This window comes from Stenella coeruleoalba (genome assembly GCF_951394435.1).
Source record: "Stenella coeruleoalba genome assembly, chromosome: 12".
Classification (NCBI taxonomy): Eukaryota; Metazoa; Chordata; class Mammalia; order Artiodactyla; family Delphinidae; genus Stenella; species Stenella coeruleoalba.
Genome location: NC_137158.1, coordinates 43,509,870 through 43,537,277, shown reverse-complemented (window position 1 = coordinate 43,537,277; position 27,408 = coordinate 43,509,870). Strand labels below are relative to the sequence as shown.

At 38.7% G+C, this 27,408-nt stretch overlaps 1 protein-coding gene across 1 annotated transcript in view; it reads left to right on the top strand.

Moving 5' to 3' along the window:
• LAMA4 (laminin subunit alpha 4) overlaps nucleotides 1-27,408 on the top strand; it is a 150,939-nt gene that overhangs the window by 87,475 nt on the left and 36,056 nt on the right. Inside the window, exons 12-18 of the mRNA XM_079939603.1 lie at nucleotides 2,960-3,076; nucleotides 15,368-15,516; nucleotides 18,708-18,849; nucleotides 19,458-19,554; nucleotides 24,059-24,175; nucleotides 25,733-25,912; nucleotides 26,914-26,930. Of these exons, the coding sequence (XP_079795729.1) occupies nucleotides 2,960-3,076; nucleotides 15,368-15,516; nucleotides 18,708-18,849; nucleotides 19,458-19,554; nucleotides 24,059-24,175; nucleotides 25,733-25,912; nucleotides 26,914-26,930 (819 nt within the window). The remainder of the gene's footprint in view (nucleotides 1-2,959; nucleotides 3,077-15,367; nucleotides 15,517-18,707; nucleotides 18,850-19,457; nucleotides 19,555-24,058; nucleotides 24,176-25,732; nucleotides 25,913-26,913; nucleotides 26,931-27,408) is intronic.

Genomic DNA, 27,408 nt, shown 5'->3' with positions numbered 1-27,408 from the left:
TTTGCATACGTGAAATGGATACTGAAGCATGCTAAATAGTGCTAATTATTGTCGTTTTCACTAATTATTAGTTTCTAAACTTTCTTTTGTTCAAATTGTCCATCTTTCTGTGGGAATATCTTTGTTTCAAAGCTAATTTTATACATTTCTGTCTAATGCTATATCTGGTAAATGACAGAAACCCTTTAATTTGAAGCATATCATTTTCCAACTACTGCCAATGAGCTTATCAGGCAGTGCTGTTCACACATGGCTTTGAAGTTTGGTTGTTACTTCAGGGTGTTAGCTGTGTTCCATTAAGGCAACTCAGATAGAAGCGCTTCTGGAAGGGGTCATATCTCAAACTCTATAACAGGAAAACTGCTCTGAGACAGCTAGATAATACCAATCTTTTTGACCTCCCTTCCTTACATACTTTAAAATATTGCTTTTGTGTAGAGCTGTATTAACTACCTCTCCTTGTGAAGACAAGAACAATTAACCCCAGATAGTCGCACTGTATTATGCTTGATGGATTTTGAGGGGAAATTGATTTTTTTTAATGTTCTTGCTTTAAGAGGATGATCAAATGAGATACTTTTCTGTCCCTAGACCTATGTCTTTCCCTGTAGCAAGGGATTTGGAGAAGATGGGTTTAATTCTTCTTTTCCACTAAATCAGAAAAGAGTCCAGGGAGTGAGAAAAGACATTAAGATGAACTTAGAAAGTTTTAAAATATGTCATTCAAGTATAGGCTTTTATAATTATTTCTGTGATATCCTAGATTATACCATAACAAAATTTTCAACTCTAATTTAAATTACCATTTCTAAAGTAACCAGCTCATTTTTTACTCAGATTATAAAATGGGTCTTTTACTTTTTCCATGTTAAATTTCATTCTGTGTTGCTTTCAGTCTCTGAAGCTCTACAATATTTCGTCAAAATCATAAGATCCCTGACTCTAGAACCCCAGAGTCAAAGTATAAGTTAAAGCATTCATCAAAAAATATATCCACACTTGGAACAACCCAATCGAAAAATGGGCAGAAGATCGTAATAGACATTTCTCCAAAGAAGACAAACAGATGGCCAGTAGGCACATGAAAGAATGCTCAACATTACTAATTATTAGAGAAATGCAAATCAAAACTACAATGAGATACCACCTCACACTGGTCAGAATGGCCATCATTAAAAAGTCTACAAATAAAAGGGACTTCCCTGGTGGTGCAGTGGTTAAGAATCCGCCTGCCAATGCAGGGGACACAGGTTCGATCCCTGGTCCAGGAAGGTCCCACATGCCGCAAAGCAACTAAGCCCATGTGCCACAACTACTGAGCCTGCACTGTAGAGCCCAAGTGCCACAACAAGCCTGCACGCCCTAGAGCAACTACAGACCCCACGTGCCTAGAGCCCGTGCTCCGCAGCAAGGGAAACCACAGCAATGAGAAGCCCGCGCACAACAATGAAGAGTATCCCTGCTCACTGCAACTAGAGAAAGCCTGCGTGCAGCAACAAAGACCCAATGCAGCCAAAAATAAATTAAATTAATTTTTAAAAATTAAAAAAAGAAAAAGTCTACAAATAACAAATGCTGGAGAGGGTGTGCAGAAAAGGGAACCCTCCTACACTGTTGGTGGGAAAGTAAGTTGTTACAGCCACTATGGAAAACAGTATGGATTTTCCTCAGAAAACTAAAAATAGAATTACTGTGTGATTCAGCAATCCCACTTCTAGGAATATACCCAGACAAAACTATAATTCAAAAAGACACATGCACCCCTATGTTCATAGCAGCACTATTCACAAGCCAAAACATAGAAACAACCTAAATGTCCATCAACAGATGAACGGATGAAGAAGATGTGGTGCATATATACAATGGAATACTACTCAGCCATGAAAAAGAACAAAATAATGCTATTTGCAGCAACATGGATGGACCTAGAGCTTATCATACTAAGTGAAGTAAGTCAGAAAGAGAAAGACAAATACCACATGATATCACTTATATGTGGAATCTAAAATATGACACAAATGAACCTATCTACAAAACAGAAACAGACACATAGACATGGAGAACAGACTTGTGGTTGCCAAGGTGGAGTGGGGGAGGGAGAGGGATGGACTGGGAGTTTGGGGTTGGTAGATGCAAACTATTACATTTAGAATGGATAAACAACAAGGTCCTAATGTATAGCACAGGGAACTATATTCAATATCTTGTGATAAACCATAATGGAAAAGAATATTAAAAAAAGAGTGTATACATGTGTATAACTGAGTCACTTTGCTGTACAGCAGAGATTGGTACAACATTGTAAATCAACTATGCTTCAATAAAAAAAAAAACTGAAAAAAAAGAAGAAAAAAATATAACCACACTTGGGCAATTTCCCTCCTCAGAACATCTGAGCATCTAACATAAAGAGCTCAGAGTAGGAGGAAGCGAGATCACAATTTTATGTTTTGATAATAGGGCCATTTAAAATTTTTAAAAGGACATTAAGATTCTTTTGTATATACTTTATTCCTGTCCAAATGAGCTATTCGTGCCTGGCCCAAAGTTAGCACATGATAAATGCTTTTTGGAATTAATTCAGTTTTCAATTACTGCAAATACAGAGCCTGTTCAATGCTATATCCCTAGCCCCATTTCACATTTATGGAGAAAGAGGCAAGGGCCCTCTCTGGAGTGTCAACTCTCTTTGATGTGGTGGCACTGTAAGTAATAATCATAACTAAGTTCTTTGAAGCTCCTGAGGTGCTTACTTTCATTATCTCCATTTTATAAATGAGAAAGCTGAGCCTGGGCCGGGTCGAATTACCCAGAGTGGCACAGCAATTCATTGGTGGGTCTGGGATAGGAACCTGGATCTGTCGAAGTGCAGTGGCAGCAAGCTGACAGCACTCTCCCTGATGCCTTCTTTATCTAAAGCGACCTTTTCTTCCTCTCTCCCTTGCTCTTCCTCATGCAGAAACAGCATGACAGAGTGAGGGAACAGATGGCAGGGGTGAATGAGTCTCTGAGGATGTCTTCCGACTCACTGACAATGCCTCGGATGACCCTTTCAGAACTTGATGACATAATAAAGGTAAGGCACACGTGACTTGTTCAGGTTAGTATTTATAGCAGGTTAGAAAAGGAACTCAGTGTCACAGAAGAATAATCAACTCCAATTCAATTTATCAAGTTAGCTGGAATTGTAAAAATAAGATCAGTAGACTGAATTTTTCAGTTCCTTTCATTGTACAGTTGGCACTAGCCACACATGGCTACTTAAATTTAAATTACTTAAAATGAAATAAAATTAAAATTTAATTCCTCAGTCATATTAGCCACATTTCATGTGCTCAACAGCACCACATATGGCTAATGTCTGCCATTTCGTTCAGCACAGATAATCACAGAAAGTTCTGTAGAAAGTGTAAATCTAGATACATCCTACTCACTCTTTACTTGTAAGTTGTGTGTTTAATAAAGCTGATATTCAAAATCAATAAATGTCACATTTTTTAAAGTAGAAATTTTCTGATAAATGCATCACGAAAGTACTTTTTTAAATTTAACTTTTTTAAATACAGCAGGTTCTTATTAGTCATCAATTTTATACACATCAGTGTATACATGTCAATCCCAATCGCCCAATTCAGCACACCACCATCCGCACCCACCCACCGCTTTCCCCCCTTGGTGTCCATACATTTGTTCTCTACATCTGTGTCTCAACTTCTGCCATGCAAACCGGTTCATCAGTACCATTTTTCTAGGTTCCACATACATGCATTAATATACAATATTTCTTTTTCTCTTTCTGACTTAACTTCACTCTGTATGACAGTCTCTAGATCCCTCCACATCTCAACAAATGACTCAATTTCATTCCATTTTATGGCTGAGTAATATTCCACTGTATATATGTACCACATCTCCTTTATCCATTCATCTGTCTTAGGTTGCTTCCATGACCTGGCTATTGTAAATAGTGCTGCAATGAACATTGGGGTGCATGTGTCTTTTTGAATTATGGTTTTCTCTGGGTATATGCCCAGTAGTGGGATTGCTGGGTCATATGGTAATTCTATTTTCAGTTTTTTAAGGAACCTCCATACTGTTCTCCATAGTGGCTGTATCAGTTTACATTCCCACCAACAGTGCAAGAGGGTTCCCTTTTCTCCACACCCTCTCCAGCATTTGTTGTTTGTAGATTTTCTGACGATGCCCATTCTAATTGGTGTGCGGTGATACCTCACTGTAGTTTTGATTTGCATTTCTCTAATAACTAGTGATGTTGAGCAGCTTTTCATGCACTTCTTGGCCATCTATATGTCTTCTTTGGAGAAATGTCTATTTAGGTCTTCTGCCCATTTTTGGATTGGGTTATTTGTTTCTTTAATATTGAGCTGCATGAGCTGTTTATATATTTTGGAGATTAATCCTTTGTCCGTTGATTCGTTTGCAAATATTTTCTCCCATTCTGAGGGTTGTCTTTTCATCTTGTTTATGGTTTCCTTTGCTGTGCAAAAGCTTTGAAGTTTCATTAGGTCCCATTTGTTCATTTTTGTTTTTATTTCCATTACTGTAGGAGGTGGATCAAAAAAGATCTTGCTGTGATTTATGTCAAAGAGTGTTGTTCCTATGTTTTCCTCTAAGAGTTTTACAGTGTCTGGTCTTAAATTTAGGTCTCAAATCCATTTTGAGTTTATTTTTGTGTATGGTGTTCGGGAGTGTTCTAATTTCATTCTTTTACATGTAGTTGTCCAGTTTTCCCAGCACCACTTATTGAAGAGACTGTCTTTTCTCCATTGTGTATCCTTGCCTCCTTTGTCATAGATTAGTTGACCATGGGTGCTGTGGGCTTATCTCTGGGCTTTCTATCTTCCATTGATCTATGTTTCTGTTTCTGTACCAGTACCATATTGTCTTGATTACTGTAGCTTTGTAGTATAGTCTGAAGTCAGGGAGTCCGATTCCTCCAGCACTGTTTTTTTCCCCTCAAGACTGCTTTGGCTATTTGGGGTCTTTTATGTCTCCATACAAATTTTAAGATTTTTTGTTCTAGTTCTGTAAGAAATGCCATTGGTAATTTGCCAGGGATTGCATTGAATCTGTAGATTGCTTTGGGTAGTGTAATCATTTTCACAATATTGATTCTTCCAATCCAAGAACATGGTATATCTCTCCATCTGTTGGTATCATCTTTAATTTCTTTCATCAGTGTCTTACAGTTTTCTGCATAGAGGTCTTTTGTCTCCCTAGGTAGGTTTATTCCTAGGTATTTTATACTTTTTGTTGCAATCATAAATGGGACTGTTTCCTTAATTTCTCTTTCAGAGTTTTCATCATTAGTGTATAGGAATGCCAGAGATTTCTGTGCATTAATTTTGTATCCTGCAACTCTACCAAATTCATTGATTAGCTCTAGTAGTTTTCTGGTGGCATTTTTAGGATTCTGTATGTATACTATCATGTCATCTGTAAACAGTGACAGTTTTCCGTCTTCTTTTCCAATCTGTATTCCTTTTATATCTTTTTCTTCTCTGATTGCCGTGGCTAGGACTTCCAAAACTATGTTGAATAATAGTGGTGAGAGTGGACATCCTTGTCTTGTTCCTGATCTTAGAGGAAATGTGTTCAGTATTTCGCCATTGCAAATGATGTTTGCTGTGGGTTTGTCATGTATGGCCTTTATTATGTTGAGGTAGGTTCCCTCTGTGCCCACTTTCTGGAGAGTTTTTCTCATAAATGGGTGTTGAATTTCGTCAAAAGTTTTTTCTGCATCTATTGAGATGATCATACGGTTTTTATTCTTCATTTTGTTAATATGGTGTATCACATTGATTGATTTGCGTATATTGAAGAATCCTTGTATCCCTGGGATAAATCCCACTTGATCATGGTGTATGATCCTTTTCATGTGTTGTTGGATTCTGTTTGCTAGTATTTTGTTGAGGAATTTTGCATCTATATTCATCAGTGATATTGGTCTGTAATTTTGTTTTTTTGTAGTATCTTTGTCTGGTTTTGGTATCAGAGTGATGGTGGCCTCATAGAATGAGTTTGGGAGTGTTCCTTCCTCTGCAAATTTTTAGAAGAGTTTGAGAAGGATAGGTGTTAGTTCTTCTCTAAATGTTTGATACAGTTTGCCTGTGAAGCCATCTGGTCCTGGACTTTTGTTTGTTGGAAGATTTTTAATGAAAGTTTCAATTTCATTACTTGTGATTGGTCTGTTCATATTTTCTGTTTCTTCCTGGTTCAGTCTTGGAAGGTTATACGTTTCTAAGCATTTGTCCATTTCTTCCAGGTTGTCCATTTTATTGGCATAGTGTTGCTTGTAGTAGTATCTTAGGATGTTTGTATTTCTGTGGTGTCTGTTGTAACTTCTCCTTTTTCATTTCTAATTTTATTGATTTGAGTCCTCTCCCTCTTTTTCTTGATGAGTCTGGCTAATGGTTTATCAATTTTGTTTATCTTCTCAAAGAACCAGCTTTTAGTTTTATTGATCTTTGCTATTGTTTTCTTTGTTTCTATTTCATTTATTTCTGCTCTGATCTTTATGATTTCATTCCTTCTGCTAAGTTTGGGTTTTGTTTGTTCTTCTTTCTCCAGTTCCTTTAGGTATAAGGTTGGACTGTTTATTTGAGATTTTTCTTGTTTCTTGAGGTAGGCTTTATAACTATAAACTTCCCTCTTAGAACTGCTTTTGCTGAATCCCATAGGTTTTGGATCATCGTGTTTTCATTGTCATTTGTCTCCAGGTATTTTTTGATTTCCTCTTTGATTTCTTCAGTGATCTCTTGGTTATTTAGTAACGTAGTGTTTAGCCTCCATGTGTTTGTGTTTTTAACATTTTTTCCCCTGTAATTCATTTCTAATCTCATGGTGTTGTGGTCAGAAAAGATGCTTGATACGATTTCAGTTTTCTTGAATTTACTGAGGCTTGATTTGTGACCCAAGATGTGATCTATCCTGGAGAATGTTCCATGCGCACTTGAGAAGAAAGTGTAATCTGTTCTTTTTGGATGGAATGTCCTATAAATATCAATTAAATCTATCTGGTCTGTTGTGTCATTTAAAGCTTCTGTTTCCTTATTTATTTTCATTTTGGATGATCTATCCATTGGTGTAAGTGAGGTGTTAAAGTCCCCCACTATTATTGTGTTCCTGTCGATCTCCTCTTTTATAGCTGTTAGCAGTGGCCTTATGCATTGAGGTGCTCCTATGTTGGGTGCATAAAAATGTATAATTGTTATATCTTCTTCTTGGATTGATCTCTTGATCATTATGTAGTGTCCTTCCTTGTGTCTTGTAAGATTCTTTATTTTAAAGTCTGTTTTATCTGATATGAGTATTGCTACTGCAGCTTTCTTTTGATTTCCATTTGCATGGAATATGTTTTTCCATCCCCTCACTTTCAGTCTGTATGTGTCCCTAGGTCTGAAGTGGGTCTCTTGTAGACAGCATATATATGGTTCTTGTTTTTGTATCCATTCAGCAAGCCTGTTTCTTTTGGTTGGAGCGTTTAATCCATTCACATATAAGGTAATTATCAATATGTATGTTCCTATGACCATTTTCTTAATTGTTTTGGGTTTGTTTTTTTTTTAATTAATTAATTTATTTATTTTTGCTGTGTTGGGTCTTTGTTTCTGTGCGAGGGCTCTCTCCAGTTGTGGCAAGCGGGGGCCACTCCTCATCACGGTGCATGGGCCTCTCACCATCACGGCCTCTCCCGTTGGGGAGCACAGGCTCCAGATGCGCAGGCTCAGTACTTGTGGGTCACGGGCCCAGTTGCTCCACGGCACATGGGATCCTCCCAGACCAGGGCTTGAACCCGTCCCCCCTGCATTAGCAGGCAGATTCTCAACCACTGCGCCACCAGGGAAGCCCTTTGGGTTTGTTTTTGTAGGTCCTTTTCTTCTCTTGTGTTTCCCCCTTAGAGAAGTTCTTTTAGCATTTGTTGTAGAGCTGGTTTGCTGGTGCTGAATTCCCTTAGCTTTTGCTTGTCTGTAAAGCTTTTGATTTCTCCATCAAATCTGAATGAGATCCTTGCTGGGTAGAGTAATCTTGGTTGTAGGTCCTTCCCTGTCATCACTTTAAGTATATCTTGCCACTCCCTTCTGGTTTGTAGAGTTTCTGCTGAGAAATCAGCTGTTAACCTTATAGGAGTTCCCTTGTATGTTATTTGTCATTTTTCCCTTGCTGCTTTCAATAATTTTTCTTTGTCTTTAATTTTTGCCGGTTTGATTACTATGTGTCTCAGCATGTTTCTTCTTGGATTTATCCTGTATGGGACTCTCTGCGCTTCCTGGACTTGGGTAGCTATTTCCTTTCCCATGTTAGGGAAGTTTTCGGCTATAATCTCTTCAAATATTTTCTTGGGTCCTTTCTCTCTCTTCTCCTTCTAGTACCCCTATAATGCGAATGTTGTTGCATTTAATGTTGTCCCAGAGGTCTCTTAGGCTGTCTTCATTTCTTTTCATTCTTTTTTCTTTATTCTGTTCCTCAGCAGTGAATTCCACCATTCTATCTTCCAGGTCACTTATCTGTTCTTCTGCCTCAGTTATTCTGCTATTGATTCCTTCTAGTGTATTTTTCATTTCAGTTATTGTATTGTTCATCTCTGTTTGTTTGTTCTTTAATTCTTCTAGGTCTTTGTTAAACATTTCTTGCATCTTCTCAATCTTTGCCTCCATTCTTTTTCCGAGGTCCTAGATCATCTTCAGTATCGTTGTTCTGAATTCCTTTTCTAGAAGATTGCCTATCTCCACTTCATTTAGTTGTTTTTCTGGGGTTTTATCTTGTTCCTTCATCTGGTACATAGCCCTCTGCCTTTTCATCTTGTTTATCTTTCTGTGAATGTGGTTTTTGTTCCACAGGCTGCAGGATTGTAGTTCTTGCTTCTGCTGTCTGCCCTCTGGTGGATGAGGCTATCTCAGAGGCTTGTGTAAGTTTCCTGATGGGAGGGACTGGTGGTGGGTAGAGCTGACTGTTGCTCTGGTGGGAAGAGCTCAGTAAAACTTTAATCCCCTTGACTGTTGATGGGTGGGGCTGGGTTCCCTCCCTGTTGGTTGTTTGGCCTGAGGCAACCCAACCCTTGAGCCTACCTGGGCTCTTTGGTGGGGCTAATGACAGACTCTGGGAGGGCTCATGCCAAGGAGCACTTCCCAGAACCTCTGCTGCCAGTGTCCTTGTCCCCATGGTGAGCCACAGCCACCACTCCCCCCGCCTCTGCAGGAGACCCTCCAACACTAGCAGGTAGGTCTGGTTCAGTCTCCCCCAGGGTCACTGCCCCTTACCCTGGGTCCCAATGCGCATACTACTTTGTGTGTGCCCTCCAAGAGTGGAGTGTCTGTTTCCCCCAGTCCTGTCGAAGTCCTGCAATCAAATCCCACTAGGCTTCAAAGTCTGATTCTCGAGGAATTCCTCCTCCCGTTGCCAGACCCCCAGGTTGGGAAGCCTGACGTGGGGCTCAGAACCTTCACTCCAGTGGGTGGACTTCTGTGGTGTAAGTGTTCTCCAGTCTGTGAGCCACCCACCCAGCAGTTACAGTATCTGTTTTACTATGACTGCGCCCCTCCTACTGTCTCATTGTGGCTTCTCCTTTGTCTTTGGATGTGGCGTGTCTTTTTTGGTGAGTTCCAGTGTCTTCCTGTCGATGATTGTCCAGCAACTAGTTGTGATTCTGGTGTTCTCACAAGAGGGAGTGATAGCACATCCTTCTACTCCGCCATGTTGGTTCCTATCCCACAAAAGTACTCCTAGCTCATTTTTATTACCTTTAAAAGGATTTTTTTTTTTGCAGTACGCGGGCCTCTCACTGTTGTGGCCTCTCCTGTTGCAGAGCACAGGCTCCGGACGCGCAGGCTCAGCAGCCATGGCTCATAGGCCCAGCCGCTCCGCGGCATGTGGGATCTTCCTGGACCGGGGCACGAACCCGTGTCCCCTGCAGGCGGACCTCAACCACTGCGCCACCAGGGAAGCCCAAAAGGATATTATTTTAAAGTCATCTGATCACCATCTCATTCTTTGACTATTTTAGCTTCCTTTCCATCCCTGTCTTCCTCTCCATCCCTACTCCCACCACTATCCTTGCTGACATCAAAATCCAGATGGATGAGTCCACCAGCTCTCAGACCTCCGGTTCCTTGAACTTCTGTCCAACAAGCTTTTCCTCCCATCCACCTCTGTAATCCCTAGTATGACCAGACCCAGATCTTGTCATCACTAAGAATGCCTCTCCCAAATCCCAGTATCAAGCACCTCCCTCCCTGAGCACCACCTCTTATCTCACTTACTCTAGAAGGCACACTCCACCAATTCTCTAGCCATGGCAAAACCTCCTCCATCTCATTTGCCATTCCTTCCTTAAGCTAAAATTATCAGTATAATCATTCTTTGCAAACACCCTTTACTTCCATACTTACCTCTTCCCCTATTGTACTCACCTGAGAATTCTAATCCCTTAACCCTGTAAACCCAAGTACCCTCAGCATCGTGGCCACACCAGAGAAGCCAATATGACTCGTGGGAAACCCACCTCCCCTTCTATCAGTCTGGCTGGTGAATTTGCTTCATGCTTTGCTGAAAATTAGGAACAAAGAGAGGATAATTCCCCTCATCTTCCCTCCCCAAAGCTACCAGTCTACCTGCATGTGTATCTACACTTCTACCTTCCTACCTATTATAATTAGTGAAACATCCCTTCTCCTGTCAAAGTTTAATCCCTCCACCTATGCTCTGAATCCCATCCTTCCTCTGCTCAAAAACATGGTTGCTGGGTTTCACTCCCAAACTGTGCCCTCTCTCTTCTGTTTTGCCCAATTCTTACTCTTTACTGAATCATTACTGCCAACATAGAAACATACTCTAGTGTCTCCTACCTTTTAAAAATTAAAAAGAAGAAAAACCCTGCTCACATCCCCTCTAATCTCTGCCCCATTACTCTGCTTCACAGCAAAACATCTCAAGAGTCATTTACAGTTGCTGTTTCCACCTTCCAGCCACCCGCTGACTACTGTACTCAACCCACTCCAAGTGGGATTCCATGTCCCTTCACTGACACTATTTTTGTCCAAGTCATTAGCGACCTCAACATAGCCAAAACCATGGTTGTTTCTCTCTCCTCAGCTTTATTAGCCCTGCCACTAATTACCCTTCCCTCTAATTTTAAACACTTGGAGCTCCTGTCCTGGGTTCTCCAATACCCCACTCTGATTCTTCTCCTTCCTCCATGGCCATTTCTTCCCAGCCAACTTTGATAGCTTCGCCTCTGCATGTCCACTACGTGGTAAATATTTTAGGCTCTGCAGGCCACATAAAACTGTTCTCCCTTATTCTTCTTTGTTTGGTTTGGCTTGATGTTTTTTAGAACTCTTTAAAAATGTAAAAAATATTCCTAGTGGGGAGCTATATAAAAATAGGCCTCAGACCACACTTGGCCCTGGGCCATGTTGGTCCCTGCTCTGGATAATGAATGGCTCAGTGCTCAGTCCTGGGCCCTTTTTTCTACTTATACTGTCTCCCTAGTTGATCGCAATGAATCCCATGACTTTAAAGAACAATTAGATGCATGATTCCACAATGTGTACTTCTAGCTCTGAGACCTCCACTGAGTTCCAAGCTTCTATATCCAAATGCATACTTGATGTTTTCAAGTAAGAACTCAGTGTGGTATGTAGCTAAATCACAATTTCATCTACCACTTAGGTGTGTAATAGGCATATCAAACTTAACATATTCTGAATAACACCCTCTTCCCTAGTTTTACCTAGCTCAGTAACTGAACAATCCAATTGCTCAAATCAAAATTCTGGAGTCCTTCTTGATTTCTCTTTTCCCCTCACCCCCATTTCAACAAGACCTGTTGGCCCTACTTCCAAACCGAATCCTGATTTCTGACCACTACCCTCTTCTCTGCTGCTACTCTTGAGTATGAGTCCAAGTCTCCTCATCTCCAGTATGGACTTCTGAAAGAGCCTCCTACTGATTCATCTGCCTCCACACCTGCCCCTCGAGATCCATTCTCTATGCAGCAGCAGAACAATCCTTTAAAAACATAATCAGATAACATTATTTATCCCACACAAAACCTCCAGTGATACTTAAAGTAAGAAACAAACTCATGCTACATGGCCCATGAGGCCCTAAGTGACCTTACTCTGGCCCACCTCTCTGACCTCATACCCACTCTCTCCCTCCTCACTACACTTCAGCCCACTCCTGTTCATACACTCCAACTCCTCCCTGTTTTTCAAACACACCATACTTTTTCTTGCCTCAGGACTTTTGCACCTGATATCCCCAGATCTTCAAATGGCTAGTGTCCTTGTGAACATTCAGTCCAAGTAGCTCTCTTGCCCTCAGTCACTCTCTAACCCATCGCACCTGTTATCTTTTTTTTTTGCGGTACGCGGGCCTGTCACTGTTGTGGCCTCTCCCGTTGCGGAGCACAGGCTCCAGATGCGCAGGCTCAGCGGCCATGGCTCACAAGCCCAGCCGCTCTGCGGCATGTGGGATCCTCCCGGACCGGGGCACGAACCCGTGTCCCCTGCATCGGCAGGCGGACTCTCAACCAGTGTGCCACCAGGGAAGCCCCGTACCTGTTATCTTTTATTCAAAATATTTTTTATTCCCTGAAATTAGCTTGTTCATTTATTTAATCACTTGTTTTATTTATTATTGTATATTCCCACTAGATTGTAAATTCCTTGAGAGTAGAGACTGTGTTCATAGCTATGTGTTCTATATCCTGAAAGAGTACCTGGCACATAGTGGGTACACAATGAATATTTGTTGAGCAAATTAATGAGTAAAGGTAGAATATCCATGGTATTTTTTCTGCTTATACAACTAAAAACTTTTTTTTCACAGTATTGTTCCCCAGATGACCAACCAAATGGACTACACCCTTAATACTGTAGTTATAACATAAACCCTATGTGCTAGGAACTATGCTACATTCTGGGAGTATAAAAATAAATTAAACATAGTCCCTGCCTTCTAAGATTATATAATCTGGTGGGTGGAATAATAATGTGAAATCATAACAGTTGTGTGGCACGTGGATAATTGAAATATGTGGCAACACAGCTCACCCTAGAGAGGTTAGAGATGGCTTCATAAAGGAAGTGGTATCTGAGCTGAATTTGGAAGGATGAGTATAACTTTTCCAGGTGGATCAGACAGAAACCAAAGAGAAGTTACTCCAGACAGAGAAAATATGTGAAAAGGCACAGGTGCCAGAAAAAATTACGGAGCATGAAAACAACAATCAGTCAAGTTTGGACCATGGGATGCGGTTGTGTGGGAAGTGGTAAGAAATGATGAAATTAGTAAGAGGAGGAGTCAGTTGCTGAAGCCTCGCTTAGGAATTGGATTTGTTCATGCAAAGCAAGTGGCTGATTTTGAGAAGGGAAATAATATGATCAGATTTGCTTAATAGAAAGTTCACCATTCCTGCAAGGTGGTGGAGAATGGATCAGAAGACTAAAAGGGTGGGTTCAGAGAAAGGCGTTAGATCGCTCAGACAGGAAAGGGCTGAGTCTAGCCCCTAGGAACACCAGCTTTGAAAGTCTTCTGCCTGGCCAGAGAAATAGGAAACTAGGAGAGAGCAGCATCACAGAAACTGGGGGAAAAGAGGGTTTTAAGGCAGAGACTGTGACCAGCACTGTCACAAACCAGAGACAGATCTGGTAAATACAGGAAAGTGTCTAATGGACCTGGCAGTATGGGGTCTGACATTGGGAACCTTGGGGCAAGAACCATTTCTGTAGTGAGCACTTCATCAACACAAGAGAAGAAGCTGCAGGGGAAGCTAGAGTCAAGTAATTGTTTGTTTGTTTTTTAGTAGGAACTTAAGCATATTTATATCTGAGAAGAGCCAATAGCTAGGGAGCAAGAAAACAGAAAACAGGGGCACTGAGAAAATAGGGGAGCATGCCTTGTACAGAAAAGGAACACTTTTCATCTTAAAATATGAGGAAGATGTAGCTATAAGTAAGTGTATAGGGTTGGCTGGGGAGGGAGCTGGGGGTGGTAGCAAGGAGTTGGGGAAACTCCTGGTTGTCGGTGTTGGAGGCTCTTAGGGGTTATCAAAAAATGGTACCCCTTTCAGCACCCAAGTTCTAAACAAGTTGAAAAATAAACAGTAAATATTACGACCAAGAATATCACCTTTATTTCAGCTAAACTGAGGGTGTGGCTTCTTAAGAGATCTCTTAGCCAAGTGGGATTGCTGATACTCAATCCCAGAATTAGGCAGGTCTGCCCAAGGAGACCAGCAACACCGCAGGGTTCCTGGGGCGGGGTGGGGCTTCTCCCCAGGACAGCTTTTGCTGTGTGCAGGAGCACAGGGAAACTCAGCTTTCTGCTAGCTGCTTGCTCCCAAGAGCAGAAGAGTGGAGTTGAGCAGGCTCTGTATAGTTATCCCCTAAATTGACCAAGCAAATAAACCACTCCTCCTCTCAGGGCAGAATACGGAAAAGGTGGAAAGGCCTGTAGTTCCACTAATTGAGCTGCCTTCATAGGGAAGGAACATCACATTGGGAGCTGGAAAAAAGTGTTCCCACTAACAGTTAGCTTATGTCTTCTAAATAAAAAAGAAAATAAAGTGACCTGATGAGAATCGGAAAGGGGTGGGGGAAGGAATTATTATTGGCTTTGGAATGGTGACAGTGTTTAGAGTCACTATGTGAGTGACCGGGAGAGCGAATTCTTTTCAGCGTTGAGGGCCCAGCCAAGGCTGAAAGTCATAGGTTTGCAGCAGCATCCTGTGTGTGGTCTTTAGCTAAGATCATAGGTCTACTGTTGAATTGAAAATTAAGAGAGGTCATGTTACAAGGTGAGTGTCAGGGAGAGTAGTCAGCAAAAGAAATACAGCTGAGAGGTCAGATAAGATGAGAACTGAGTGATACCCATTAGGTTTAGTAACTCAGAAATCATTAAGTGAATTTCTGTGTTGGTGGAGTATTGAGGTAAAATCCAGACTGGAATAGGTCAAAAGCGTGAATTTAAAAGTGATGAGATAGAGATAGCATGCATAAACACTTTTTTTTTGGGGGGGGGGTGTCTATTTTGCTATGAAAGGGATAAAAAAGTAGGGTAATAACATTAGGGAGAAGTGTGGCCAATGGAGGGTTTCTGTTTAGTTTTCTTTTCGGATGAGAGATGGCAGAGCATGTCTGAATTGTAGGGAAGCAATCAGTAGAGAAGGAGTTGAAGATGCAAGTAGATAAATATCTATGTATAACCTTTTAGACTCTTGTAGATCTGTCCTGAAACTTACTGAACTTCATAGTAAGGAGGAGTAGAGATTATCTTTGGTGCTCCCTGGGAAAAATATTTTAAGTCCCTCTAAATTCAGTTCTTTTTTAAATATTTTTAGAATGCATCAGGGATTTATGCTGAAATAGATGGAGCCAAAAATGAACTACAAAGAAAACTATCCAACCTAAGCAACCTCAGTCATGATTTAGTTCAGGAGGCTGTTGACCATGCACAGAACCTTCAACAAGAGGCTGATGAACTGAGCAGGTAATATCCTGGTTTTAGAAATGCAAACATCTTTATAGGCTGAGTAACTTATTTTTATTCAATTTCACATGACAGGGTTGCTGGGATACAGTGCTAGCAGTTTGGTTTTAGAGTTGGGTTTGCTTATTTGTTTTTCTGTTTGTTGGTTGGCTAGTCTGAGAGCCAATTATTGTTTATTGCAGTTGCTTTGGGGAGACAGTTTTTCGATTTTAAAAAATCTGTCAGATTAGAGATCTGTGTTGTGGGAGGGGTAGTTCTGTTCCACATTATTGATAAGATAACCTAACACATTTTAGTTATAGGGATATAACTGCTGCCCAAAATAGTATCAAGTAAATCAGATCCTTCTGCAAGGTCTAATTCTGCCATCATCACCTATTTATTTCAGAGACAGCATTAGCTTTCCACACCCAAGTGTCTTAAGTAAAGCTGGTTGGAAGTTGGCAATACGTGGAACTTGTGGCAGATACTCCAGCCATTCCCCAGTGCCCAGCAGGAACTATTTGATTTCAGCACCTATTAAGAGAAAAATCAATTGATAATTTTCCTCGCAGTATCTAGAAGAGACTCCTAAGCACTCATTTAATGTTAATTGAAATGTACTAAAAGACTGGCATTGAATTCATGACCCTGAAAAAATAGGTAAATAATGAGATCATTATAGAGAAAGATTGCAAGTCTGGCAATTAGAAACAAGGATTGTGAAGGTCTTGAATAAAATAAGACCCAGTATTCACTTCTGTTCAAAACTTAAATCACCTTTTTTTCCTGATTGCCAAGGGCAGGGGTGGGAGTGCGGATGGAGAGATCATGGTTAAAACCTTGGTGTGTGAGATGGTGTTGTATCCAGCTCAGTGTCATGCTCCCAGGGAATGTGCTTCTGATCAAGCCAATAAAATGGAACTTGGAGAAAATACTAGTTTTGGTAACAACTGTATTGGTAGATTATTATTTTTGAGATTAATTCTGTGGCCCTCTTCGTTGTTCTTTTGTCATTTAGTAACTACATCCCATTGAATGGGATCCCAACACAGACCTTCTCAACCCTGCAGCAAACAGTGTTCCAGCTAGAACTTCTAAGGAAGTTACCCCATGCTTTACATGAAACATAATCAGAAATATCAATCACCCTGAAGTCCCTTTTTTACGTTTAGCATATTTCTGACTACATATATTCAGGAAAACATCCAAATTTATAGACGTCTTCCCTTCAAAATGTGAATATTCTTCATCATCTATCTGGTGTACCCAGTGGTTTGCATGTTTTGCCTCAAACAGAGATAAACATAATTCATCAAGAAGCTTCCATTTCAAAAGCACATCTTTATTTTCTATATTGATGTAGTACCTGTTTTGTGCCTAGTAATGAAAACAAAGTAAATAAAGGCTTTTTGTTTCAAGCTCTTTGATATATCCGCTCACCACTCTAGCCAGCAAAATTTTTAAATATTAATAAATATTGGTAACATTTTATACCTTTTACCCCTTTCTTTTAAAACTTCCTCAGGTTTTACTCTCTGTGCCATTTCTGAGAACAGGGGGTTGTGGGGAGATTTAAGTAGCAGGCATTTGGATCAGAATTTCCTCTGCAGAGCAGGGCTGCGTTATGACCTTCATGGGCCATAAAAAATTTTTTTTAATTATATGTCATTACTACATAGGTATAAAGGCTAATGTAATCATTATTGTTATCCTCATTTTTTTCTTCTGATTTTAAAAAAGTTAACATGAAAGCATCTTTGTGGGCCCCTGAATGGTTGTCAGCCCTACTGCAGAGGAGCCAGAATGATGGTGAACTCCGACAAAAAAGAAGAAAGTTGCCAAGGAAATAAAGAGGAAGTTCCTCTGAGCCTAATAAGCCGGTGTACAGGGACTGAAACTGGTTGGAGGAGGCTGAGAAACAATTGGCTGAGCTCAGTAGGTCAGGGTGGTGTGAAGAGAGGAGCCAGTGTAGGATCTGCAGTGTCATGTACTGCATCACAGAGAATCTTCCGAGAAGTTACTGATGAATAAAGTGATACTAGTCAGAAATTTCTGGAATTGGGAAAACAGTATGGAACTGGTGGATTTAAGACTGAATAAAATTAAGACAAAGGATTTAGGATGAGCTGCAGAAGAGGGGGCTGGAGTTTGTATTATAGAGGAAGAAGTGTTTGTCAATAATATGAATTATTGTGTGGATACACTTACAGTTTGAAATTTCCATTTAGGAAATGGTTTAGGTATAATAAATCCTGAGATTTACTGGATGGCAGGCATGGAACCAAGCATTACACATATTTTATCCCTGTTAGACCTCATATGAATCCTCTGAGGCACATACTGTTATCAGCCTCTACGTGAGGGTGTCCAGTGCATCATGGGTATCAGTAAATGTTAGAGGAACCTTACAGGGGCCAGAAGGGACAAAGGCAGAGAACATGGTGTCAGGGCATGGGTGGTTGTGAGATGAGGCTCTGCACTTAAGCGGGGGCAGCTGGGCCTCAGGAGTGAGACCTTAACCATGTTTGCCCTGGGCAAGCTATGCACCCTTCCTCAGAGCCTCAGCAACTTTTATCGAAAAAAGGAATAACAATATCAACTTCATGGGTGTGGTAAGATTTAGAGACATAATATATGAAATGGGGCTAGCCCAGTATCTGTACATGATGCTCAATATGTGTTATAACCTTTCTTAAAGAAAAATGTGATCTGTTATATAAAAGGAGGAAAAAAGATTGAATAGAGTGAAACCAACTAATATTTAACACCAGCTGAGGTTATGCACCCTCTCCAAGGGCCTTAGTTTCTTTGCCAGGGAGGGAATAACAATGCTGATTGGGGTAAGCAGCAGGTGGGGATGATTGTGGGTTCATTCTTCTGCCTGACTTCACCACGTAAACAAACTCTTGAGTAAAGAGGTGCAGAGGCTGTTTTTAAATCAGCATTTCCTTTCCCTGAGGCTACTGCCAGGCAGGCAGTTGCCAAGGAGCCGAAACAAGGTGAAGCCTTGAGGGAACCAAAAGTAGAGGAATGCAAAGAAAATGTGCCCTTAGGAAAGGCAGCTCGGGAAAACCTTGCCCAGCCAGGTACTTTAAATAACAGGAAGGAAGTACCTTTGGTTCCAGAAGTACTCCAATCAGGCCCTAAAAATGGCCCTATTTCTCAAGGAGGTAAGAAGGAGAACTAATGCCACGTTTGTTTATTAACAGGAATTTGCACAGTTCAGATGTGAATGGGCTGGTACAGAAGGCTTTGGACGCTTCAAATGTCTATGAAAATATTGCCAATTATGTTAGTGAAGCCAACGAAATGGCAGAACAGGCTTTGAACATCACTGATCGAATTTATGATGTGAGTATTCCCTTACTTTAACATTCATTTCTATGTTGCCTTTTCCTGGCTTATGACTTTTCTGTTTCCTAATGTCATCTGTTGAGCTTCCAATGTAATACAAATGGCAGAAAGGGCAGGAGAACTAAGAAAAGACCATTTTATTTATGTTATGAATGTTTTCAGTAATGCAGGTTCTTCAAGATGTGTCATACTCCAATCAGCAAATGCCAATTTCTTTGACAGCTTTTTTAAACCAAAGTCCCTGAATAAAAAATATTTAAGACTTGTTCCTGCTGATAGAAAAGACACTTTATGCATACATTCAGATTTCCTCAACTCAAAAATTGTTTATTCAACAGCTTTTTCATGACAAGCACTTTGGTGGGCCCTTGGCCAAGCACTATTCCAAGTTCACTGAATTTTCCTCAAAAACCATTTATCTTGAAAATGTCAAGGATATTATTTTCTCATGTTCACATTTGACCTTGATTGTGAGCTATGAAAATGAAGCTATATGTATTTTGCTTGGTGTTTAGCAGATAAACTGTATCATTTAAATCCTAGAATGATGAAAAGTTGATTTCTTCTGCTGTCATTCTTACTCTCTCCATCCAATTTCCTCGTAGGCTGTGAGTGGGATTGATACGCAAATCATTTACCATAAAGATGAGAGTGAGAACCTCCTCAGTCAAGCCAGAGAGCTGCAAGCAAAGGCAAATTCTAGTAAATATTTTCTCTTTCCTGTCTTCCTTCTGATTTATAGCTGCTTCCCTCCTTTCACACAGTGTTTCTGCATATAAACAGAGGTTTCAAAATGCGAGGATTAAAGAATAAATTATATTTCATCTGAATAATAAAAAAGCAAGTATTAGATATTTTCAAGTAAATTGTGGTTTAAAAAAATTCCATGTAGTAAAATTACATGGAAACATATAGTTATCCAATATATAGTGGATATTCTTGCTAATCAAAAAGGCTAATAGAAACCTACTATGAATGCCAATTTTCAAGGAGATAGTACCATAAAATACACTTTAACACTAAAATTATATTGCACATAATGTAACCTTCCTTGAACAATTCAGAAGCCCCTTTAAAATTTTACCATGAAGGGATGGGTCAGCACTGTGAGAGTCAGGAGGACAGGGTACCACAAAGCCATCTGGTTTTTTGCACTTTCTTGTAGTTTGTGTTATACAAGTTTGCTGTATTTAGGACAAGCCTAATGACCATATGGAAAAAAGCACTTCCAAAGACTGGTATCTGCACCTGCTAAATCAAGCACATCCCAGAGTGGGAGAGGGAGGAAAAAATAAAAGTGAAATCATTTCAGTTAGTTTTGAATCTTACGAGTTACTCTTGAAAACAATCAAACTAAGAATTTTACTAAACCTTACTCATCTCTGAGGTAATGAGCTCATTCCTAAGGATATTAGAGCATTGACTAATGAGGTTGGAAATCCATTATCTAGCTAACTTGTACCACCTAAAAACAAAGACCAAGTTTGAAACTGAAAATTTCATGTGATTTTATCAAAGCAATTAACCTGAAGTCTAACTGTACATTTTCTCTCTTTTTTAAATGTAGAGCCATTATATAGAGAACATAAATGCATTTGTTTTTCATATGCAGACTATTTAACTATTTAATTACCATAAAGCAGCTATTATCTGAGTAAACAGACAATAAAAATGCTGTTTCTTCATTCTAATTAATTTATTATACAAGTTTAGTCTTAAACATGCTCTTTAGAAAAGAATTAGAATGTTAGCAGTAAAGAATTAGAATACTTATATTAAAATATTTTTGGATAAATGTAGTCATATGTATGTATTGCTTTTGTTTGTGAAGACCAGAGTATGTGGGTCTTCACGATGCAGTGACTTAAATATTTTATTCTCCTTGATAATTTGCAAAGTATTTTCTCAATCCTGTCATTAATGATTTGTTGAACCTCATGAAAGCAATTTTTCTATTCTGATAATGCTGTCTCTTCAAAGTTCCATATTTTATGTGTAGATAAATCTCTCTGCTTTGGTCTCTGAATATTTTTCAGATCTGGTCACCTATTTCATAATCTTGTTTGGTTAAATCCCTTCATATGTTTATTTGCCAAAGGGACACTGATGGGGAGTTAGGACTATGTGGATCAGAACTTGCCTCCCTTTAGAAAATATGCATGTTTGTAATATAAATTCAGATTTTCAAATTGAACCATATTTCATCTATTGAGTTACACTGTAATTTCAGATTACTATTAATTCATTTCCAAATGAATTTCAATGATCAGTAATCTTTATTTACCAGATTTCCTTTTTTTCATTATCTATATCAAATAGCCATCTGTAATAAACTCAGGAAGCTGCTGTCTTTTAAAATCTTCTACTGAATTACTTTGTAAAATGAAAAATGTCTATGTAAGACAGTGGGTTCCAAATAGGACAGACTTTTTATGAAGCATTTCTTCTTATAAACATCCAGCTCCAAATAGACTTTCTTTCTCCTATTTTATCAAAAACTCCAAATACAGTTAAATATATTCTTTCTCAGTATATCAGCCAGTGTTTTTTGCAGTAACAAAACCCAAAAGGAAGAGCTGAATAGATTGCTTGTATTACAATATTCAAAAATTGAAACTAAAAGAGGGAGAGAGGGTGCAAAACAACAACAAAGTATGTTTAAGACCCTCCTTGAATTCTGGGAAATTATTGGCACTACCCAGAGGAAACAAGAAAGAAATGCTTGTACTTTGGTTACATTGTACTTGGTACAAGTACATTGACAGAATCAACTAAGCATCACCCATATATACCCCTTATGTACATGTATGGGGAAAAGATAACTGAACAATAAACCAAGCACACCAAGACTGCATAATTGAAAAGAGACAGTACACCATGGGAGGGTATATATTTGCAAGCCCATTGGAGAGATAGAAAAGAAGGGGAAGTGAAGAAATTATTTTTTTGTTTGTCAAGATACATACATTTCCTGATGCTTTGGAAGTAAACAAAGCATGAAACAAGAATTCTTGGGAAAGTTGATCCTTCAGTTCAGGTGACAAGATATTACATCATGACTTTTTTAGATTTGTGCCAAGGTAGCCCCAGTTAGGGTCTATGCTACAAGTACATTTTCAAGAATAATTTTTTAAGAAAAAGACTAATTATCAAAACTGATGCAAGAATGAATAGAAAATCTGATAGAACTGTATGTACATACATGTGTATAATAAATCTAATCAGTAATTAAGCCCTCCCACAAAGAAATCTCAAGGCTCATATGGCTCCACCAGTGAATTCTCCAAAACACTTAAAGAAGAAATAACACCATTAGTACATAAATTCTTCCAGAAAATAGAAAAGGAGGAAATACTCTTTTTTCTATGAAGCCAACAAAATTTAGATATCAAAACCTAAGGACGGGGGCTTCCCTGGTGGCGCAGTGGTTAAGAGTCCACCTGCCGATGCAGGGGACAGGGGTTCGTGCCCCAGTCCGGGAAGATCCCACATGCTGCAGAGCGGCTGGGCCCGTGAGCCATGGCAGCTGAGCCTGCGCGTCCGGAGCCTGTGCTCCGCAACGGGAGAGGCCACAACAGTGAGAGGCCCGCATACCGAAAAAAAAAAACAAAAACCTAAGGACATTATAAACAAGGAAAAATATAAGCCAAATTCTCTCTTAAACAGAGATGTGAAACTCCTAATCAGGATATTAGCCAATCAAATCTAGCATACATAGAAATGGTAGTACATGACCAAGTTAGGTTTATTCCAGGATTTCAATGATATTTTAACATTTAAAACATCAGTAGCAATTCACCACATTTACAGAACATAGGAGAACATTCATATGCTTATCTCACTACATGCAGGAAGATCATTTAACAAAACTCGCTACCCACTCATATTTTAAAAAAACTCATAGCAAACTAGGAATAGAAGGAAACTTCCATAATTTAATAAAGAATAATAAAATAATATTCAACAAACCAATATTCATACTGAAATATTGAAAGCTTTTCCATTAAGATTGGAAATAAAATAAGGATTCCCCACATTATCAATTCAATGTGTAAATATCCAGTTTAATTCTATGTAAAACAATTAGAAATTAACTGTTTTTAAAATAACACCATTTGCAATAACATAAATTACCTAGGAATAAATCTGATGCAAGATGCTAAGATCTTTACACATAAACTATAATAAACTACTGAAGAAATTAAAAGATGATCTAAATAAATGGAGATAAAAATGAGAATTTAGATCTAGGGAAGAATAAATAAAAACTGTGTTCATTAAGTGGAAGACTTGAATTTGTAAAAATAACAGTTTCTGCCAAAATTTATCTATAGATTCAATATAATCTCATTTAAAGTACCAGAACTGTATGTACATATACAGGATGCTTTTAGAATTTCTTTGGAAATGGGGGTGGATGGTGGTAGGCAAGAATAGCCAGCACAGTCTTGAATTAAAAAAAAAAAAAACCTAGAGGACTTAAACTACCCAATACCAAGACTTAAAACTGTACAAAAATTAAGACAGAGATACAAAAAGATATAGAAAATTACAATACTCTATCATTTCTTCTGAATAAAGCTTAAAAATAGACACAACTAACAGGCAGAGATAGGATTCAGAATAGTGGTCACCTTTGGGTAATCATGGAGGTCCCAGGAAACTGTAACGGGCTAATAATGCTTTTGAAAATGCTTTTCTTGACCTGGGCGCTGGTTATATTTTGTGTTCAGTTTGTGAAAACTCATCAAGCTGTACACTTATAATTGTGTACCCTTTTCTAGGTGTGTGTTGTGTATCAATTAAAATTTATTAAAACAATCAAGAAAAAATAATTATTCTTATCTAACCAGTTATCACCATAAGTATAGACAGATCTTTTCAGCTCTTTATCAATCGTGCTGCTCGTAGTTGTTAGTCACAGCAGTGCTATATTTTTCAATCAAAAAAGTTAGCCATTATCTGTACATCCGTATGAGTTACTTTATGACATCCTAAATCACTCCGAAGCAGTGTTACAAGTTTTCTGCAATCCTTTACCTCTGAGTTGAAATGCCGCTTTCCAGAATTGGTGTTCTATGTTATATTATATTCAGAATATTGCAGATGACTTAGTGGTACAAACCAGAATTTTCCTTGTTGCAATGGAGATTTCTTTCCTGGCATCTTTGCCCTACTTGTACTTTTTTTGGCTTCTTCTCCACAGGCAATGACGAGGCAGTGGCTGACACCAGTAGGCGTGTGGGTGGAGCCCTAGCAAGGAAGAGTGCCCTCAAAAACAGATTAAATGATGCCATTAAGAGACTACAAGCCACAGAGAGAGGTGAGGATCTCAGGGAGAACTTAAGGCTCATCTGTTTGTTCACTAGTATTAAGGTAAACCTTTGAGGAAAGAGTAGGTGATTCTTTGCTTATTAATCTTTTTATAAATAAATATTGCTTTCTGATGACAAAAGAAACTATGTTTTTCTCACTCACACACGCACACACATACACACAAAAGTCCTGGAAAATAATAAAAGCTGTAGTCACATCACCTAGGAGTGACGATTAAATTTGAGAGCATTTTCCTCCAATCTTGCGTGTATGTGTGTGCGTGCACGCATGCATGTCAATGAGATCATGATGTTTATACTATTTGGTAACCTACTTTCTTGTGAACATCCTTTTTCATTAACAAATATGCCCTAATTTGGTTATTGGGTTTCTCTGGCCCCAGCAGTAAACAGCTGCTCTCTGTTACATGCCATGTCGTTCTTATAGTGCAAGCAGGGAGACCACTGAGCCAGAGAGAAAAACAAGAGCGCTCATGCTGCCTAATCTGGAACTACAGTGCTATCTTAGAAAGATGTGATTGGGCGCATAAGTGCCTTTCCCGGCATAGTGAAAGTTAACACATTGCTGCTGGATGTGGTGTTTCACTACACAGAGCAAATTCAGCTACAGAACTACAGGATGCTCATCAGCATCATCAGAGCTACCACATGCTAAGCACTGGGCTGTGTTTTACAAACATTATCTCATGTGGGAAAGTATTGCTGTTGCCTTTAGGCTGATGTGAACCCTGAAGCTTGTCAAGGTTGGGGAACTTGCTCCAAAAGGCACAGCAACAAAAAGAAGCAGACCCAGGATTCAAAGCTACATCCATCAGAGTTCAGAGCATGTGGGGTTAAGTTAAATGTTTCTCCAGTTAAAAATAATTAAAGCTACAACCTCACCTGAGTGATTTTTAATTGTTTTTATTACAGAAATAATACATGACCATTATAGAAAAATACGAAAAGAGAAAGAAGAGAAATGTTTTATAATCTCATTACCCAGGAAAAAACCGTTTTGTTGTAAACTTATATTGGTTTTATTTTAAATATATAACTTTTAAAAATTTCACTATAGATCTCTTTTGAAACTTGCTTTTCTTATTCAAAAATACCTTTCCTTATCAATTTACTTCTGTACTAGAGCATCATTTTTATGACAGAAACTGCCCCACAAAGAAGAAAGTGATATTTACAATGAATTTCAGACATAGGCGTTTTATGAGTTAGTATCTAATATACATTTTCTATAGCTTCCTCACCAGGTCTCTAACCTGAAGAAATACTACTCTTTTTTTTTAATTTCCCTTTAATTTGGAAATGTTTTAAATGAACGACATGATTTTAATGAGACTTCAGAGTCTTCCAAGCTCACTTGTTAATACTATTTACAGTATTCTGGTGCACCTGACTTACACCATAATTAACATTTATTTAAAGATCTCGGTTTGGCTGAAAAACCTGAATTTGAGGTCTCTTTCATCCCAGTGATGAAATGGATATTCATGACCCCATCAAATGTCCTACTTCTTTGCAAAGTAAATGTCCTTGTGCTCTGTGTGAAGGTGACGCTCAGCAGCGCCTGGATCAGTCCAAGCTGATCACCGCGGAAGCTAACAAGACCACAATGGAAGTCCAGCAGGCGGCCGCCCCGATGGCTAACAGTCTAACCAACTGGTCACAGAATCTTCAACATTTTGACTCATCTGCTTACAACACTGCAGTGGACTTTGCCAGAGATGCAGGTATCACATAGTAACTTCACAATTTGCATCCAATTGAGGAATTGGCCATTAAACCCTACACATCTTTTGTTAAGAAGCAATTTTTTTCATTCAAGTTTTAGATTGGAATATTGTAGAAGTTAGCTTAGAAAAGGATAAAACTTTTTGCTCAGTTCATCTATCAATATATATGTATGTGTGTGGACATAGGAAATATATGTATTTCCCATAAATAAACACCAGACAGACTGGTTGAGTTAATTTTTTTCTACGTGAAATAATGGTAACACTTGTTTTTATCAATGTAAGATTGATTCTTTGGGGAAGAAGGGCAATCACCTGTTAGAATAAATATGTTAATAAAATATTGGTTTGCTTTTAGGAAAAAAATTTACTAAACAGCACTGCTGTTACTAAACATCATTGCTTTTTCCTTACCTGAGTAAAGCAGGTTATTACCAACAAGTACTGAATATGGCCAAATACAACTTCAGCTTCCCATTAAGAAGTAAAGTCTGTTAGCCAACTTGAATATAAATATATAGTAATGAAGATGAAATATGTTGATATCTATCTAATTTAGTTATACATAGATATTAAAATCACATATTACTTGAGAATTATTTTCCAGTCTCATATTTTTATTCCATCTTTTCGTACCTCCTAAATATCAATGTCTTTGTCATGATTAGAACTTCCAGTTCTCCAGAATGGTTTTGCAGACCGTATTCCCTTCACTTTCATCTGGATTAAGAACCAACTTTTTAAATCCACGTATGGATTTGTCCATCGCTAGAAATTTTATCCCAGGGCACAATATCCATTCCTGTAACAGGAAGATAGCTCTTTTATACTCATCTTTTAAGTATATATTCATGAGCCCTCCATGTAACCACTCAATTTCTTTTGAAACTTAATCTTTAAAAAATTTGCCTACATGATATCCAATATTTACATTTGTAAAGATATTGCCTCAGGAATATTTACTAAATTGGTGTTAATTTTTTTTCCTCCTTGTTCAGTCCCATCAGTGATTCCAGTAACCATCTAGGACTAACACTGATTGTGTGCTTTCCTCAAATAGCATTTTGTGGTTCAAAACAAAGTAAATGAAAAAGCATACCATAATATGAGACTTCATAAAGACTCTAAAGTGGCTCCCTTTCTCTGAGAGAATTGAGGGTAGAGAAACCTGTTTTGTACACATTTTCATAATCAGCATTTAATGTAATGCTTTAAACATACTTTATTGCCTCTGATGTTGAAGACTATTATACTATAACAATAGCCATTTTATAGCATAGCTATTGTGGTCAGTGATCCAAATAACAAATATTTACCGCTGTATTAACAAATACACTACATGATAGTAGCTATTATTTACCTGATTTCATTCCTTTTGCTGGAGAAGCACCTTGTTTCCTAAGTACAGAAAAGAGAAGTTTCCTAGGTCCTCACTGACATATTCTCCTGAATCTGAATTTAGTTTGGCTCCAGGAAGAGGCTTGCTTTTGTTC